A 19057-nucleotide genomic window follows, 5' to 3' on the forward strand; every position below is an offset into this window, starting at 1 on the left:
CTTCGGCTGGCCGCTTGACCCCGGCCCCGCCCTTAGCAACGATCCCCTCTCGGCCCCGCCCTTAGCAACGAGCCCCTCTCGGCCCCGCCCACGATAACGTCAATTTCGAGACCCCGCCCCGTTTCCCAGGCGTCAGTTACGGCTTCAATGGCGCGTTCCTGTTTTCTGCTCGCACCGGAGCCGGCGGAGCGCGTTGCTGCTGGCGCGGCCCCGCTGAGCGGCGGCGGCCGCCGCCCGGGGCCCCGGGGTTGATGGGTGGCGGAATGGGTGAAGGCGGCGAGGCAGCGGCGGAGGTGGGCCCTGGGGCCTGGGGCTGGGGCTGGGGCTTGGGCGCTGGTCGCCTGGCGCTGCTGACGGCGGCCGCCGTGCTGTTGCCCGTGCTGCTGAGCTGGTGGTTGGGCGGGAGACGGGGGCGGCCCGGGGCGCCGGCGGGCCCGAGCCCGGGCCCGGGCGGACACCGCTGGCTTTACTCGGACCTTTTCGGCCGTCCCACCTACTGCAGCGAGTGCGGGCAGGCCGCGCTGCGGGGCTGCTACTGCGACAGCTGCGGAGCCTGCGTGCACCCGGCCTGCCAGGCAGCGGCCGAGCGCCGGCTGCGCTGCAAACAACGGCTGAGCGCGGCCCGTGGTCCCCCTCGCCACCACTGGCTCCGCGGCAACCTTCCACTCTGCAACCGCTGCGCCGTCTGCGGCCTGCAGTGCGGCTCCCGGCCCTGCCTCTGCGACCAGCGCTGCATTTGGTGCCAACAGGTCGCCCACGACGACTGCCTGGTCAGGGTGCCCCCCGCCTGCCCCCTCGGACCGCTGCCCCGCGCCGTCGTCCCCCCGCAGTACCTGCACTCGGTGAACCGCAGGCCCCGGGAGCCCACCGACCCGGCGCAGGTATGGTGTAGACAGGGCGCTGTGAGGGGTGGGAGCGATGGGAGTTTGGCTGAGGGGGTGAGGGTGGGGATGCAATCTGTAGGCGTTTAGGGCATGGAGGATGAGAGCCAGGTGTAGGAAGGGGCGTGGATGGTAGGTGGGTACTGGGTTTTGGGAGTGGGGTGATGGGTGGGGCAGGGTGGTCGGGGTAGGATGGTGTAGCTTCGAGGTGGTTGGGTGTAGTCTGGGATGCTGTTTGGTCAGTAGGTAGGGTGGGAGTACTGGGGTTTCCGTGATGTGGGTGGTCTGTCCTCCGTGTGCTGAGGTGATGGGATCAGGGTGACAAGTGAATCCAATCTCCCATCATCAGACTACAGGTTGCAGTATGGCTCTTCAGCCGAGCTTGGGAATTGTCAATAGAGGGTGCGAGCAGATACTGAACTGAGATTAGTATAGACACAGTGGGCCAAAGGGCTTAATTCTGTGCTGTGTGGGTTTCTAACCACCCCTCCCCGCACCATATTATCAACTTTCCTCTAACCATTTTCCCTGAGTACCGAACCACACCTCCAGTTTTGGAAGTACGTCCATAGTTTACCAGTCCAGTCTTTTCATAATGTAATACATTTGAATGAAATCTCTCTCTAGGCTCCTATGAGCCCTCCCTTGGTAGTATCTCACCCAGTACACACACACAGTATGCAGCGGTACCCAGCTCACCTGTCTGTCCTGCTCCTTCAGGGACTAATGGGTGTTGCCCACTCCCAACGGTCAGTGCCTTCAGAGGACGTGGTTTCCAAGCTGCCTCCATTCTTCGACACCTCTCAATTTCCGACTCTTTATTCCCTGCCCTCATCCTCTGCAAACCTATCCTGCACTCTCTGGGTTGAACCTATTTGACGCACCTTTTGACTGTGTTAATGAATGGGGCAATTTAACATCACCCTTCTCTGGTAGCAGGTGCAGTCGGGTGGAGTGTGTGTGTAAGAGTGTTCACCATCTTTTCTCCTTTGGGCTACGGGTTGGCAGTGGGGAGCTTTGGGAAGTAAGTGGTGAATGAGCGATAAGTGTGAGAGCATGTGGGAGAGTTCCCTGTAATCTGTGTATATTGTGCAGTGTCTGCTGTATTCCAGCTTGAGCCCCAGCTCAGTGTACCCTGGGTCCACTGATAACTGCAAGTGTGTAATGGTTTGTGTTTCTTCGTCCGCGTGCAGTACATCTTCACCTGTGTGGAGAACTGGAGCCCAGTGCTGGTCCTCGGCAACAGTCGCAGTGGGAACAACATGGCCCAGAGTTTAATGGGTGAATTCCGCACTATCCTCAACCCTGTGCAGGTAACCTCAGTATTCCTCATTAACACAGTACCTCATCACGCATGCTGCTAACTCCAGCGAATTGAAAGCAGTGCAGGGGTCATCGCTGGGGCCTTAGATATTTTACTGACTTGGATCTAAATGTGCTCTCTATGTGGGTTCGTGCCAGTGTTGGCTCTGCCAGTGATATGGACTGGTGTTCTGATTTGTGTCTGAGGGCTGATGTTTGCTGTTAGTGTGCTCTGTTGTATCGGCTCAGTCAGTGATTTGTGGTGTTCTCTGTCAGTGTGGGTACTGGCTTGTGTCGGTTCTGTCAGTGATTAGGGCTGGTGCCCTGATCTGTGCTGTCTGAGGGCTGATGTTCTGCAGTATTGTGGGTTCTGGTCTGTGTAGGCACCAACAGCGATTTGGGCTGGTCCTCTGGTCCATACAGTGCTGAATGGTCCATACTGGGGCTCCACAGGGGACTGTCTTGTCTCCCTTTCTCTTCACCATTTACACCTTGGACTTCAACTACTGCACAGAATCTTGTCATCTTCAGAAGTTTTCTGATGACTCTGCCTTAGTTGGATGCATCAGCGAGGGAGATGAGACTGAGTACAGGGCTATGGTAGGAAACTTTGTCAAATGGTGTGAGCAGAATTATCTGCAGCTTAATGTGAAAAAGACTAAGGAGCTGGTGGTAGACCTGAGGAGAGCTAAGGCACCGGTGACCCCTGTTTCCATCCAGGGGGTCAGTGTGGACATGGTGGAGGATTACAAATACCTGGGAATACGAATTGACAGTAAACCGGACTGGTCAAAGAACACTGAGGCTGTCTACAAGAAGGGTCAGAGCCATCTCTATTTCCTGAGGAGACTGAGGTCCTTTAACATCTGCTGGACGATGCTGAGGATGTTCTACGAGTCTGTGGTGGCCAGTGCTATCATGTTTGCTGTTGTGTGCTGGGGCAGACACCAACAGAATCAACAAACTCATTCGTAAGGCCAGTGATGTTGTGGGGATGGAACTGGACACTCTCACGGTGGTGTCTGAAAAGAGGATGCTGTCTAAGTTGCATGCCATCTTGGTCAATGTCTCCCATCCACTACATAATGTACTGGGTGGGCACAGGAGTACATTCAGCCAGAGACTCATTCCACCGAGATGCAACACAGAGTGTCATAGGAAGTCATTCCTGCCTGTGGCCATCAAACTTTACAACTCCTCCCTTGGAGGGTCAGACACCCTGAGTCAATAGGCTGGTCCTGGACTTATTTCCTGGCATAATTTACATATTACTATTTAACTATTTATGGTTTTATATTGCTCTATTTATACTCTATTCTTGGTTGGTGCAACTGTAACGAAACCCGGTTTTCCTCGGAATCAATAAAGTATGACTGACTAAGACTGGTTTCTCTCCTGCAGGTGCTTGATCTTGGAACTGTGACTCCGTACAAGGCTCTGCAGCTCTGCACCGTCCTACCCAGCCACTCTGCCTGCGTGCTCGTGTGCGGTGGTGACGGAACTGTTGGCTGGGTCCTGGATGCCATCGATGAGATGAAACACAAGGTGTGTCAAGAGTGAGACCCCTTCTCTACCTTCCTCTCACACGCTCCCAGGGTCAGAAACAGTAAAGCTCTCCCCACACCATCCCATCATGCGTCCGCGGGGTCAAATACCAAATGAAGCTCCCTCCACCTCATCCCTTCAGGACACAAGTGAAGCTGTCTCCACACTGTCCCATCACACACTCCTGGGGTCAGACACAGAGTGAAGCTCCCTCCATTCTGTCCTGTCGTGCATCGCTGGTGGAGCTGATGTTTACTCTGCCCTCTGAGGGAGCAGTTCCTCCTGTGGATATTTCTGACGGTACTTGGCAATGCACTGCAGCTGCCCCAGTGTCAGCACCGAGGCCTGTGTGCGCGCCACTCCCCTATCTCTGTGTGGGTACGCGTGCATGCATCTACCCTTCTCGTGTGGGTGTGCAGCTGCAGCTGAGAAAGGCACAGAATGACCGAGTGTAGGTTGTGCCAGGAGTGAGCACGCCCCAGCATAGTGACAACAGGGGGAAGAGGAGCGGGTCACGGCGACTGTGTGGAATGAGCTGTGTTTGAACCCCTGCTGATGTGGTCACTGTACAGGGGCAGGAGCAGTACACCCCACGCGTGGCCATTCTGCCGCTGGGCACCGGGAACGACCTGTCTCGCACGCTGGGCTGGGGTGCCGGTTACACTGGTGATCAGACGGCTGAAGGGATCCTGCGTCATGTTCTGGAGGGAGAAGTGGTGAAGCTGGATCGGTGAGTTGTTTGGGATGCTGGCACACAGCTGCAGCTGCTTCCCCACACGATTCCCAGTGAGGGTGCCACAGGGAGCAATTTGTGCTGATGCAGGGAGCCAGCAAGTGTCATTCACAGAGATCTCCGTGGGTTCTGCACACACCATTGGCAATGGATAACTGGGTCCGGCAAGCAGTTCCAAAGGCTAATAGTCCTTTTGCAGTGAGCAGTATGTCTGGTTTTGTTGTTCAGACTGAGGGGAGGGTTCGTGCTGCGAGACGGGGTCCGTTTGGGAGTGGCGTTGGTGCAGCAATGACTGCGGAGTTTCATAGATGGTCTACACTCCAAGTCCGAATGTCGCAGGCCCACCGTATCCCTGCTGTCTCTCTGTGCAGCATCCAGTCAGCCCGTCCGCTGTCCTGCCTCATTCCTCTTCAAACTAACTGACCATCTCCTCCGTCCCACAGCCAGGTTCTCGATCAGGTGTTATCCTCAAATCTATGCCGTATACAGAATAACGTCCTGTCAAATGGTTTTGGCCCAAAACGTCATCTGTACTTTCCACAGATGCTGCCTGGCCTGCTGAGTTACTCTAGTAATTTACATATGTTGCTCGGATTTTCAGTATCTGCACATTTTCGCTTGTTTACAGAATGAGGTAGATGATCTTGAAGCGCAGTTAGAGGTTGACAGTTATGTTGTGGGTATCACGGAGTTGTGGCTGGAAGAGGAGGGGAGTGGCTGTGTGGGTTTAAAAAAATCTATTAAACCTTGAGAAGGAGGTGACATGGAAGATGGTGTAGAATCCTTGTGGGGAGAGTTAAGAAACTACTAGGCTAAGAAGAACCTGATGGGAATTTACAGGCCTATGAAAAGTAGCCAGGATGTGGTCTACAAATCAGAGTGACATAGAAAAAGCATGTTAGAAAGGCAATGGAGATTTCAATATGCGGGTAGATTGGGAAAATCAAGTTGATGCTGAATCCCAAGAGAGAATTTGTGGAATGCCGCCTAGATGGCTTTCTGGAGCAGCTCATGGTTGAGCCCACGAAGGGATCAACTATTCTGGATTGGGTGTTGTGTAATGAACTGTAATTAGAGAGCTCAAAGTAGAGGGACCCTTAGGTAATAGTGATCATAATATGATAGAATTCACCCTGCAATTTGAGAGGGAGAAGTTGAAGACGGCATAAAAGTATAATACAGCAAAAAATTAGTAGAGAGTTAGAAGATTGGGAATTTCTTTTAAAAAAAAAAGATGAAAAAAAAACCATGGGGTGGGTAGAGATCAAAGATGAAGGTAAGCAAGCCAATAATATAACAAATGATACCAGAAGGTTCTCCAGATATATAAAGTGTAAAAGAAAGGTGAGAGTAGATATTGGACCACTGGAAAATGGTGCAGGAGAGGTAATGTGAGACAACAAAATACTGGATGAACTGAGTGAGTATTTTGCATCAATCTTCACTGTAGAAGACACAAGCAGTATGCTGGAAGATGCAGGTGTCGGGGCATGAAGTGTATGGAGATACCATAACTAGAGAGGAGATTTTTGGGAAACTGTAAGGTCTGAAGGTCGATAAGTCACCTGAACCAGATGGTGTACACTCCAGAGATCTGAAAGTGGCGGCTGAAGAGATCGTGGAGCCATTAGTAATGATCTTTCAAGAATCACTAGATTCTGGAATGGATAACCCCCCAGGGTATGGTGAAATGTGTCGGAGGAAGGTTGGAGATGGCTAGAACTTCTAAGGGTTTACTGGCCGCGATGAGGCGCTGGCGGAGGAGGGCAGGTGTCGGCCCCAGCAGTAGTAGGTGGGAGTTAGAGGAGAGATTGAATCAGCTGGGACTGTATACACTGGAATTCAGAAAAATGAGAGATCTTATAGAAACATAAAATTGTGAAAGAGATAGAGGCAGGAAAGTTGTTTCCACTGGTAGATGAGACTAGAACTAGGGGACATAGCCTCAAGATTCAGGGAGTAGATTTGGGATGGAGATGAAGAGAAACTGCTTTTCCCAGAGAGTGGTGAATCTGTGGAATTCTCTGCCTAATGAAGTTACCTCAGTAAATATATTTAAGACAAGGTTGGATAGATTTTTGCATAGTAGGGAAATTATGGATTATGGGGAAAAGGCAGATAGGTGGAGATGAGCTCATGGCCAGATCAGCCATAATATTGCATGGCGGAGCACGCTCAATGGGGTAGAGGGCCGACTCCTGCTCCTATTTCTTGTGTTCTTGTGGTAAATGTGGGGAATTACTGGGAAAGAAATCGAAGGATGGGATCACTCTTCACTTGGAAGTGTAGAGCATAATCAGAGATGGTGAGCATGGCTTCGTTATGTGAACATTCCTGTCTGCACATATGGTTCACATGGGTCAGTAATGCATTCAGCAAGTTCCATGTGCAAGGAGAGGGGCCCATCGGTTCCAGAGGGTCTGCGAGAGGGTTGTGTAACTGGAAACTGTGGCCAGTGGTCCCCACAAGGCTGTGCCCCTGCACTGTAACAGATGTGACCTTGACAGTGTCAGAAACCCATTCCAAAGCCAGCCACAGGGCTGCCCCACTTCTTGGCCTGGGGGCAAATTTTTTGTGGCAAGGGGCAAGGACTTCAATACAGAGGGAGGGGTCCAGTGTGCAGTGGGTAAAAGGATGCTTCGAGGACTCTGCCGCACAGCCTGGGAAGGACGAGGAGTGGAGCGTATGTGCTCTGAGAGGGTCGGTCAGGATAGGCTATGGTTTCCACAGACCCTGCGGCACCAGTGGGGGCCCGGTCTGTGAGGGGGGAGAATCCCTGAAACTACTGATTCTGTCCCTCTTGTCCCCACAGCTGGAGAGTGCGGATTACTAAGGGGTTCTACAGCTTCCACCGACCCAAGGTAACGGTAGCCCCCATCGAGCGTGTATCTGAACTTCCTCCTACCCTTCCATCTCTCTCCCACCCCTCCCCACCAAACCCAGGACCCCTCCGTCTTCCATCTCCCCCGACTCTCATCCACCCCTCCCCCGACCTCTCCCTCCCCGCCTGCCCCCCCCCCAGACATCTTGCGGTTGGATGCTGTGGGACTGCAGTATACTCTGTTCCTCCCCATCAGGTCTTCTCCATGAACAATTACTTCTCCATTGGGCCCGATGCCCTCATGGCCTTGAACTTCCACGAGCGTCGGCTGCAGAGCCCCTCTCTGTTCTCCAGCAGGATCCTTAACAAGGTGGGTGGAGTCACGGAGAGGAGCAGTGTGGTAGGGGGGAGGACTTCACCCTGCTGTCTGGGGAGTACGGGTGAGTGTGAGGAAGCTCTGTCAGAGAGCCTGGGCCTAGCCAAAGGGGGATGGGCGACAGTGGGTGTTAAGGTTCTGTTTACACAAATACAATCGTTAGTCGTTGCTGAAACTTGGTTGAGAGAAGGGCAGAAATGGGTGATTAATGTTCCAAGTTTTCCAAGTTTTAGAAAGTATAGAGGAGGAGGTAAAGGGTGGGGGAGTTGTACTACTAATCAGGGACAATATCACAGCTGCACTCAGGGAAGACATAATGGAGGGGTCAGACACTGAGTCCGTTTGGGTTGAACTCAGGAATAGGAAGGGTGCAGTCACACTGATGGGATTGTATGGACAGACCCCCTCATAGCCACTTGAGGACATTGAGGAACAGATCTGCAGTCAGAGTAAGGAAAGGTGTGAAAGAAATACAGTTGTTGTCATGAGGGGACTTCAACTTCCCTAATATAAACCGGACCACCTTGGTGTGAGGGGTTTAGATGGGACTGAATTTGGTAAGCGTATCCTGGAAGGTTTCTTAAATTAATATGTAGATGGTCCATCAAGAGGAAGGATCGTACTGGTCTTGGTGCTGGCTAATGAGCTTGGCCAGGTGACTGACCTTTCAGTGGTGAACTGTTAGGGAACAGTGACCACAACTCCTTAACTTTCAGGATACCTAGACCTGCTAGAGGTGTATAAGACGATGAGAGGCATTCATCGTGTGGATAATCAGAAGCTTTTTCCCAGGGCTGAAATGGTTGCCACAAGAGGACACAGGTTTAAGGTGCTGGGGAGTAGGCACAGAGGAGAGTCGGGTAAGTTTTTTTACGCAGGGAGTGGTGAATGTGTGGAATGGGCTGCCGACAACGGTGGTGGAGGCGGATACTATAGAGTCTTTTAAGAGACTTTTGGATAGGTACATGGAGCTTAGGAAAATAGAGGGCTGTGGGTATGCCTAGTAATTTCTGAGGTAGGGACATGTTTGGCACAGCTTTGTGGGCCAAAGAGCCTGTGTTGTGCTGTAGGTTTTCGATGTTTCTAGGGCAGGTATTTTCCTTGTGGGAGAATTTTAAGTTGGAGTAGGGCAAGTTACAAAGGTATTAGTCCAGAACTAAGAGGCATTAATTGGGAACAACTACACCAGACATATGGAGGGTGTTTAAAAATCAACTGCACAGACCACTGGAAAGGTATGTTCCTGTTTGAAGGAATGATGGGGATGGAAAGATAATTGAACCTCATGTCCAGAGAGCTGATGAAAAGGAAAAGTATGTAAAGCTTTGGAAGTTGGGATCAAACGAAGCACATGAGTATAAAGAAACCAGAGAAGAACAAAGGAAGGGAATTGGGAAAGCCAGGAGGAGCCATGAAACGTCCTTGGCAAGTAGGATTAAAGTGAATTCCGACATCAAGAGCACGAGGATAACTAGGGGGAGGGTGAGACCTCTCAAGGATAAAGGGGGGAACATTTGTTTGGATGCAGAGAATGTGAGTGAGGTACTGAATGAATACTTTGCTTCAGTATTTACCAAGGAAAGGAATATGGAGGACCAGGAGATCAGTGCTGAGTGTATAAACACGTTAGGGTATTTAGAGGTCAAGGAGAAGAAATGTTGAGCCTCTTCGAGGTGGATGAGACCCCAGGGCCTGATGGGATTTACCCCAGTTAATTGAAGGAGGCGAGAGACCAGATTGCTAGGCCCTTGACCAGTATCTTGGTGTCCTGGTGAGGACTGGTGAGTGACTAATGTACCTCTATTTCAGAAGGGAACAAGGAGGAATTTTGGGAACTATAGATGGGTGAGTCTCATACAGTTGTAGTAGGGCCCTAATTAGGGAGAGCCAGCATAGCTTTGTGCAGAGCAAGTTGTGCCTTACCTACTTGATTGAATATGTTGATAAGGTGACGAGAGAGATTGATGAGATAGGGAAGTGGATATTGTCTACGTGGATTTTAGTAAGCTGTTTGACAAAGTGGGAGGCTAATCCAGAAGATTAAGATGCATGGGATGTGCAGAGAATTGGCTGCTTGGATTCAGAATGTGGTTGAAGAGACTTATTCGAGCTGGAGGTCTGTAATTAGTGGTGTTCCCCGGGGATTTGTGCTGGGATCGCTGCTGATGGTGATACATATAAATGACCTGGATGAAAATGTAGTTAGTCATACTTTATTGATCCCAGGGGAAATTGGTTTTCGTTACAGTTGCACCGTAAATAATAAATAGTAATAAAACCATAAATAGTTAAATAGTAATATGTAAATTATGCCAGAAAATAAGTTCAGGACCAGCCTATTGGCTCAGGGTGTCTGACCCTCCAAGGGAGGAGTTGTAAAGTTTGATGGCCACAGGCAGGAATGACTTCTTATGACGCTCTGTGTTGCATCTCGGTGGAATGAGTCTCTGGCTGAATGTACTCCTGTGCCCAACCAGTATATTATGTAGTGGATGGGAGACATTGACCAAGATGGCATGTAGCTTGGACAGCATCCTCTTTTCAGACACCACCGTGAGAGAGTCCAGTTCCATCCCCACAACATCACTGGCCTTACGAATGAGTTTGTTGATTCTTTTGGTGTCTGCTACCCTCAGCCTGCTGCCTCAGCACACAACAGCAAACATCGCACTGGCCACCACAGACTCGTAGAACATCCTCAGCATCGTCCGGCAGTTGGGTGGGTTAGTAAGTTTGCAGATGATACCAAGATTGGTGGAGTTGTGGATACTTTATACTTTATTGTCACCAAACAATTGATGCTAGAGTGTACAATCATCACAGTGATATTTGATTCTGTGCTTCGCGCTCCCTGGAGTACAAATCGATAGTAAATTTAAAAAACTTTAATTATAAATCATAAATAGAAAATAGAAAAGGGAAAGTAAGGTAGTGCAAAAAAAACTGAGAGGCAGGTCTGGATATTTGGAGGGTACGGCCCAGATCCGGGTCAGGATCCGTTCAGCAGTCTTATCACAGTTGGAAAGAAGCTGTTCCCAAATCTGGCCGTACGAGTCTTCAAGCTCCTGAGCCTTCTCCCGGAGGGAAGAGGGACGAAAAGTGTGTTGGCTGGGTGGGTCGTGTCCTTGATTATCCTGGCAGCACTGCTCCAACAGCGTGCGGTGTAAAGTGTGTCCATGGATGGAAGATTGGTTTGTGTGATGTGCTGCGCCGTGTTCACGATCTTCTGCAGCTTCTTCTGGTCTTGGACAGGACAACTTCCATACCAGGTTGTGATGCACCCTAAAAGAATGCTTTCTACGGTGCATCTATAAAAATTAGTGAGGGTTTTAGGCACAGCCCAAATTTCCTTAGCTTCCTCAGGAAGTAAAGGTGCTGGTGGGCCTTCTTGGCAGTAGACTCTGCTCGGTAGGATGGTGTAGAAGACTGGCAAAGAATACGGTACAATGTAGATATGGGTAGAGAAATGGTAGGAGGAGTTTAACCTAGATAACTGTGAGGTGTTGCACCGTGGTAGGGCAAATGCAAGGAGACAATTACGTTGCAACTTATAAAACGCTGGTTAGGCCACATCTGGAGTATTGCATACAATTCTGGTTGTTCCACAATAGGAAGGATGTTGAGGCTATAGGATGCTGCCAAATTTAGAGGGCGTGTGCTATCGTGTTTTCTCTGGAGCACTGGAGGCTGAGGGGAGATCTGATAGAGGTTTAGAAAATTATGTGAGGCCTAAATAGAGTAAACAGGAAGTATCTGTTTCTCAGGGTTGAAATGTCTAATACCAGAGGATATGTATTGAAGGTGAGGGGGTGTAGGATCAAGGGGGATTTTTATTCAGAGTCGTGGATGTCTGGAATACGCTGCCTGGTGAGGTGGTAAAGGCAAATATATTAGATGCTTGGATAGGCACATGGATGTAGGGAAGATGGAGGGAAATGGACATGGTGTAGGTAGGAGGGAATAGTGTTTGGGTGTTTTTAATTTGCTTTTTAGCTGGTTTGGCACATTGTTGGCTGAATGCCCTGTTCCTGTGCTACACTCTTCTATGTTCTGTAGTATTTCATAAATTCTATTGCATTTCTTTATCTTTCTGTAAATCCCTGCAAGAAAGTGAATGTCAGGGTAGTATGTGTGACATATACATACTCTGATACCAAATTGACTTTGATCTGGGACCGGGACCAGGACAGAACGGGGACTCGTTGTGTCCTGATGAAGGCGAGGAGGTTGTGGATGTCAGGAAACACCTGTGTGGTGTGGGACGGACTGTTTCCGAGAGAGAGCTTGCCCCGTGTGGGACTTGTTCCAGGGAGGTTTGAGAAATTGGGTCCGATAGTCTACCCAGTGTGGATGGTCCCACCTGTGACCCTGTGACAGGATGGCCAGATCCTTTGGCCTGGACCTCCAGTGATTAGCAGCTCGCTTCTCCCCTGCCCTGCCTGTCCTTTCGCCCAGAGCCAGAGTGGGTCCCCTTGTTGCTGGGGAAGTGTTCCAACTGGGCCTGGCCATTTTTCAGCTCTGAGTAGGTCCCAGTGAAGGCAGGCGGTTCCTGCAAAGCAGCATGCCCAATACTTGCCTCTGGCAGTTGTGTGGTCCTGAAGACAGTACCTTGGTGGGAAAATACATTATAGCACAGGACAACTCGTCCGGTCCAGGATCTAAGAGTGAAATGTTGCACCTTAGTTTGGGCACAGACCGGTCACTGCCCTCTCCAGTCAACTTGAGAACAAGGCAAGGAACAGGGCTTCCTCTTGCCTAGTGGCTGATTGCATTTTCCGATCAGGGACTAGGGATTCCTCTTCCCCAGAGGGAATCTACTAGTTATTTCTAGGCCTTGGTGGCAGAGGTGAGGTGGGACCAAGATGACCAACCAGTCCCATGGTGTGGAGGTTAGTGATCAGTATGCTTGCCCTGTCCCAGTGCACCCCTCACCCAGCTCAGTGGGGCTCTGGTAGACCTGAGAGAGCATGTGTGGTGCTCCACACAAGCAGTCTCACCTCCAGCAAGGAGTCTGCCCTCTGTGTCCACAATGTTTCTCCCAGTTGATCCCTGCAGAGGACGTGTGATGCGTACTTTACGCTGACCCTGCTGCTGGGAAGGACTGGACTGCAGTGTGTGTGAAGCTGTAGTGTGATGGGTCTGTGCTGGGGAAGGGGTGTATGCTCTGAAACTCTCCGGGAGACGGAAAGATTCACTGCTGTGCTTGTGTTTTATGAAGGCTGTATACTTCTTCTATGGGACCAGAGACTGCCTGATTCAGACATGCAAGGACCTGGACAAGAAGATAGAGGTGAGCTGTGGGCATGTATCCCACTCCCAGTGACATCTTAGTCTGTCTCACCACAGATAAAGTTGTACAAGACATTGGCGAGACCTAATTTGTATTGTGTGCAGTTTTGGTCACCTACCTACAGGAAAGATGTAAATACGGTTGAAAGAGTACAGAGAAAATTTACAAGGATGTTGCTGGGTCTGGAGGACCTGCGTTATAAGGAAAGATAGAATAGATTAGGACATTTATACTTGGAATGTAGAAGATTGAGAGGAGATTGGGTAAATTCAAGCAAGTTCTTTTTACTGACGTTGGGTGGATCTACAACCAGAGGTCATGACTTAAGGGTGAAAGGTGAAAAGTTTAAGGGGAACATGAGGGGAAACTTCTTCACTCAGAGGGTGGTGAGAGTGTGGAACGAGCTGCCAGCACAAGTGGTGCATGTGAACTCAATTTCAATGTTTAAGAGAAGTTCGGATAGGTACATGAATGGTAGGGGAATACAGGGCTATGATCTGCGTGCTGATGGATTGGAGTAGGCAGCTTAATGGTTTGTCATGGGCTAAATGGCCTGCTGCTGTACTGTACTTTTCTATGATTATGAACACTGTATACAGTGCCTTGAAAAGAGGATTCAGCCCCTCAAGTATATTTTCACATTTTATTGTCTCATTTTCTAAATTTAAGATCTAGTGGATTTTTGAGCTAATCTACAAAACATTGTGCAAAATGTCAAATCAAAAGAAATATTCCAAAACACGTCAACAGTTTACTAAAAATTAAAAACCAAAGCTGTGAAGCTGAGAAGGTATTCATCCTCTGTAATTACTACACTAACTTTCCTCAGGTGCAATACTGTATGTTGCCTTACTAACTCAACCAATTTGTTGATGTAGAAAATTGGAGATTATCTGACTAAATGATCTGTAAGGTCCAACAGTATGGTAGATTTTCAATAGCCCAAACCAAAATGAAAACAAAAGAACCTTCAAGGCAAATCAGGGAGATGATAATCAAGAAGCACAAATGTGGGTAAGGGTACAAGCTCAGTGCAGTCCATCATGGAAAAATAATGGTCAGGCTGCCCCTTTAAGCTTAGTTGCCAGAGAAGAATGGCACTTGTAAGAGAGGTTACTGTGACACAGTCACTGAGTGAGCTAGAGAAGTCAGTGGCTGCAACTGGAGATGAAGTTCATGGCTTCACAATCTAAGGCCTTGCACAAAAAGGGTATTTTATTGAAGAGTGGCAAGGAAGAAGCCCTGGCTGAAAATAAAACATAACCTTGCCTATAAAGACTTTGCAAAGTGTCACTTAGAAGATACTGTAAAGATGTGGAAAAGGGTCTTGAGGTCGGATGAGACTAAAGCGGAACTTTCTCAGCCTCAACACTAAGCAATACCTGTGTGTAAATCTAATTCTGCGCAACACCGTTTCTACTGCATGCTATGGGGTGCTTTTCAGCAGCTGGGATTAGAAATCTGGTCAGGATTGATGGGGAAATAAATGCTGCTAAATACAGAGAGATCCTGGATAAAAACCTACTAGCTTCTGCCAGTAAGCTTAAACTGGGGAAGAAGTTCATTCAGCAGGATAACGATCTAAAGTGCAATGTTTGAGCAATCATGGAGTGGTTTCAGTTGAAGAAAATTGATGTCCTTGAGTGGCCCAGTCAGAGTCCTGTCCTTAACCTGATTGAACTTCTCTGGCAGGACCTCGAGATTGCTGTGCACCGCCACTCCCCGATTAACCTGACTCAGCGTTAGCAATTTTGCCAGGAGGATTGGGTAAATCTTGCTCCATCATGTTGTGCAAGCTAAGAGACCTGTCCAAAAAGACTACTGGCTGTAATAGCAGCAAGAGGTTTCATCTAAGCACTGAGCAGAGAGGGTTGAATACTTCTGAACTGCTGACATTTCACTTTTTGAATTTTTAGTTTATCATGCTTTACAATTTTCCATTGTTTGGGCTCTACTGTGGGGGGGGGGAAGAGCCATGTGATTCACAAATAAAAATTCTCAATTAAATTGATCAAAATCCCTACTTGTATAATTATTTATTTGAGGGTTGGGGGCTGAATATTTTTACAAGGTGCTGTTTCTCTAGTCTCAGTGAGGGTCTCTGTCTCTCTCTCTCTCTCTCTCCCCCCTCCCTTTCTGCTCACTGTTTAACACCCTCTACCCAATAACAACCCACAGGCCTGGGCAGCTACAGAGGGAGATGAGATTTAGATTTATGCATCCACATGTGCTGCACCTCGCCCCTCACTCTCTGCTGTCTCACTCAGGTGGAGCTGGATGGTGAGCAGATTTCACTGCCGAAGCTGGAGGGAGTCATTGTCCTGAACATCACCTACTGGGGCGGAGGCTGCCGTCTTTGGGAAGGAACAGGGAGTGAATTGTATCCCCCAGCCAGGTAAGGTCACCGAGTACCAGTGTTGGCGTTTAACGCGGTGGCTGGGTTGGGGAGAGGACTTACAATAATAGAGCTTGCGTACATGATGTCTGAGCTAAACATGGTCCAAGTTTAACTGTATCCTTTCAGTCTGCTCACAACCCATATCCCTGCATTTCCATGTACCTGTCTAATATCACTCTCATATCTGCTTCCACCACCAGCACCACCCCTGGCAGCTTGACACAGGCATCCTCCACTGTATTTCTAAACAACAATCTTGTCCTGCACATCTCCTTCAACCTTTCTCCCCCTACTCACCTTAAATACACGTCATTTAGTAGTCAACATTTGTACTCCCTGTCCACTATCTGTGTGCTTCTCATAGTCTTTTAAGATCTTTCAGAACTCTCCTCTGCTATAGAGCAAATAACCCAAATTTGTCCAGTCTCCCATTACATATTGCCCTCTAATCCAGGCAACATCCTGGTAAACCTCTTCTGCAATCTCACCAAAGCCTGGACACTCTGTAATAATCAACCAGAACTGCACACGGTTTCCCAATTCTTGTATGCAGCTCCCCAAAGGATGAAGGCAAGTGTGCCATATGCCACCTTTACCACCCTGTCCACTTTCATCCCTGGGTGAAGGGAAGTGCCCACTGGAACTGAGGGTGTGGTGCAGCATGACGTGTTAGGTAGAATGTCTGACACCTCTGGTAACCTGGTCTCTGTTCCTGCAGCCACAATGATAGCCTGTTGGAAGTGGTGGGAGTGTACGGTTCCTTCCATTGTGCTCAGATCCACGTTGGACTGGCCAACCCTGTGCGCCTGGGGCAGGCGCACACAGTCAGGGTAAGTGTCTCTGATTGTGGATGGTGGTGTGCAGAACCTAATTTAATGTGGGTTTTGTGATCCAGTTGAGCAGGAGTGTAGCATGTTTGATGGGTAGGGGCAGTAATTCGGTGTGGGGGGTGGCTATCTGCTTCCATGTAGGTCTGGGGATGAAAGTTAGCTATTTAGTGAAGTGTTTGGTGGGAGTGTGGGGGAGCTAGGGTGATCTGGTGGTGAGATGCCAATGTTGAGGTGGGCAAACCTGTAGTTTATGGGGTGAAGCAGAGGGACTACAGGTTGAGGTGGGGAGGAACATCGCTGGGAGCTGGGTGGAACAGTTGGTGTTTTGGTGTCTGTAGATGATCGAGGAGCAGTGATGGGGTCTTGTGTATTGGGGGACAATATTCTTTGACAGGAGTCGGTCGCAGATTTGTTGGGTAGGGTCGGGTCCTGTACATCGGGGTTCAAGCAGGAATCCTTCCCATGTCTAGTGAGGCGAGTGGTTTCTGTATTGTGGGTATCTTGAGTATCTGGCCAGATAGGATTTCTTGTAGGGATCAATCCTTGATGAAGGCAGTGTGATTAATATGATTTATATGGATTGGTTCATGCCTATGTGATCCATTGTAGGATGGTAAGTTGATAATGGGAGATTTGTGATGGATCACTGGTATCCCACACAGGTCAGTCCCAGCCCTTGCTGTGGTCATGTTGGTCTGCAGATGGTTGAAAGATTGCTGGTGGTGGTGATTGATTAGTGACAGAGTGAGGGTTGATGGAATGCGATGAACCCAACCTGTTTCTGTTCTTTCCTTTGGCCTTTATCCCCAGACCCATATCTCATCGGGTTTTTGATGTTTTAAAATAAATGTAATGCTGTAAATGTGGTTATGTGTGCCAAGGTTACAGCTGATAGACCTGCCCATGACTGAGGTTCATTCCCAACTTCTACCACTGTCTGTTGGTGTAGCATTTGCACGTTTCACCCGGGTGCTTTGGTTCCCTCCCGCATCCCAAAAACAGGTAGGACTGGTGGGTTAACTGGTCACTGGAAATGCCTCCTAGGCAGGGTCCCAACCTGAGAGCGGCTTCATTGTGGTGGCAGAACCAACGTGTCGGAATGGAATACAAGTGGAGATTGGATTTAAAATGGTTGGCTCCAACTCAGGTTGGAGGAGCAACTTCTCATATTCCTTCTGAATAGCCTCCAACCTGATGACATGAACATCAATTTCTCTAACTTTGGTAATTTCTCCCCTCTCCCCCTTCTCTCTTAGCTCTTCTCATCTGCCTGTCACCTCCCCTGATGCCCCTCCTGTTAGATTCCTTCTCTAGCCCTTCACCTGTCGTCTCCCTGCTTTTTACTTCACCCTCTATTTCCCTCACCGTGGTTCAGCTATCACTTCCAGTTTGTACGACAAACGTTTGTATCCACCCCCCCCCCCCCTCCCCGCCACCTTATTCTGGTTTCGTCCCCTTTCATTTCCAGTTCTAATGAAGGGTCTAGGCCTGAAAAATTGACTGTTTATTACTCTCCATAAATGCTGCCTGACCTGTTGAATTCCTCTAGTATTGTGTGTGTGTGTTGTGTGTTGCTCTGGATCTGCAGAATCTCGTGTATACCAATGACCAAGCTTCCTTTCCGCCCCCCCAGCTGACCTTGAAGAGTTCTGTGATGCCAATGCAGGTGGACGGTGAGCCCTGGGTCCAGGGACCATGCACGATCCTCATCAGTCACAAGACCCAGGCATTGATGGTTCAAGCCCCAGCTGCGGCGTCAGAGACCAATGGCGAGCCCGAGGGCAGAGAGGCGTCTCAGCAGCAGAGCTGAGGACCCAGGGTAGCTGGAGGGCCACTGGGGCCCTGGACACTTCACTGGAAAGCGGAGGAAAACCTCCTGCAACGGTTGGACACAAAAACCTTGCAGGTTGGACGTTCTTGCACTGAAATGTCCTACTTGTCCAGAGGGAGAAGGGAGGTTCTCGATGTAGCTGGAGGAGGGAAAAAACACACACTCACCTTGCATACTGACCCTCAGGGCTCCTGGACCACACTTCGACATTCCATGCAGCCCTGCCCCTCCACTTCCCTGATCTAGGCCAGCTTACTGCCCTTCTTGGGAAATGGTATTTCATCCAGTCATTAACAGGAGAAAATTCCTGCAGTGTGGCATCTGAAGACAGCTCCTGGGACAGCAAGGGTTTAGTTTGAGGGAGTCCCCGCTTCAGTGCTTAGGTCTGACATCTCAGTGAGTGTGTTCTCCACCCTCTTCCTGCCACATCGTCACCATGAGATTGGTGAGCACTCAGCTGGACTGCTACTTCTATCTCCACTCTTGTTAAGTTACCGATTTGGGAACTTTTCTGTAGTGTTGCGCTTCATGTCTTCACCTTGCCCATTTGTGCTGGGGAGTTTGTTCACGAGGATTATGTCCTTAGAATGGGCCATGGTCTGCATCTGTGCTTTGGCCCAGTGACTGCCTGTATCCGTTGCTGTTTTACCCTGGAACTGGCCAGCAGCTTGGCCAGAACCAGGAGTGACGGTTCATGTTGAGGAACCCTCATTCCAAAAGTGAGAGCAAATGTGGTTTGAGTAGAATGGAGAAAGCAGAGTTCAGAGGGTAGAATGTGCGATCAGAAGCTCAGGGCCATTCCCGTAAACCATATTCACTTCCTCCAGTGTAAGGGCTAGTAATCATTTATCCTCTGCTCCAGCTTTACACAGTGCCCATGTCCCTCTCCAGCCAGGCTGGGTTCTGTCATTGTGATGTTTACAGAGACTGCTCTGACAGTGCAGTGTTTTAACTCAGTGTTGTGATTTGTGAGCGACAAGGTTGGATAAGCTGCTTAATATGGTCAAACTGTGATTCGGATAATGTGAAATAAATCTGGGGAGACTTCAG

General features: G+C 49.4%; 1 protein-coding gene across 2 annotated transcripts; it reads left to right on the forward strand.

Annotated features, from left to right (window-relative positions):
- Window positions 1-124: 124 nt before the first annotated feature.
- On the forward strand, window positions 125-19056 carry dgke (diacylglycerol kinase, epsilon). Of its 2 annotated transcripts, XM_072242467.1 has the most exons (10): window positions 125-881; window positions 2075-2194; window positions 3585-3728; window positions 4301-4458; window positions 7274-7322; window positions 7539-7652; window positions 12877-12948; window positions 15216-15343; window positions 16065-16176; window positions 17810-19056. In XM_072242467.1, the coding sequence occupies exons 1-10, from the start codon at window positions 252-254 to the stop codon at window positions 17984-17986; spliced, it is 1704 nt and encodes a 567-aa protein (XP_072098568.1). In that variant the 5' UTR covers window positions 125-251; the 3' UTR covers window positions 17987-19056. The 2 variants fall into 2 exon arrangements, with proteins under 2 accessions (XP_072098568.1, XP_072098569.1); XM_072242468.1 differs by lacking the exon at window positions 16065-16176 and having other exon boundaries at window positions 17810-17895.
- Window position 19057: the final 1 nt, after the last annotated feature.

This window comes from Mobula birostris, chromosome 24 (genome assembly GCF_030028105.1).
Source record: "Mobula birostris isolate sMobBir1 chromosome 24, sMobBir1.hap1, whole genome shotgun sequence".
Taxonomy (NCBI): domain Eukaryota; kingdom Metazoa; phylum Chordata; class Chondrichthyes; order Myliobatiformes; family Myliobatidae; genus Mobula; species Mobula birostris.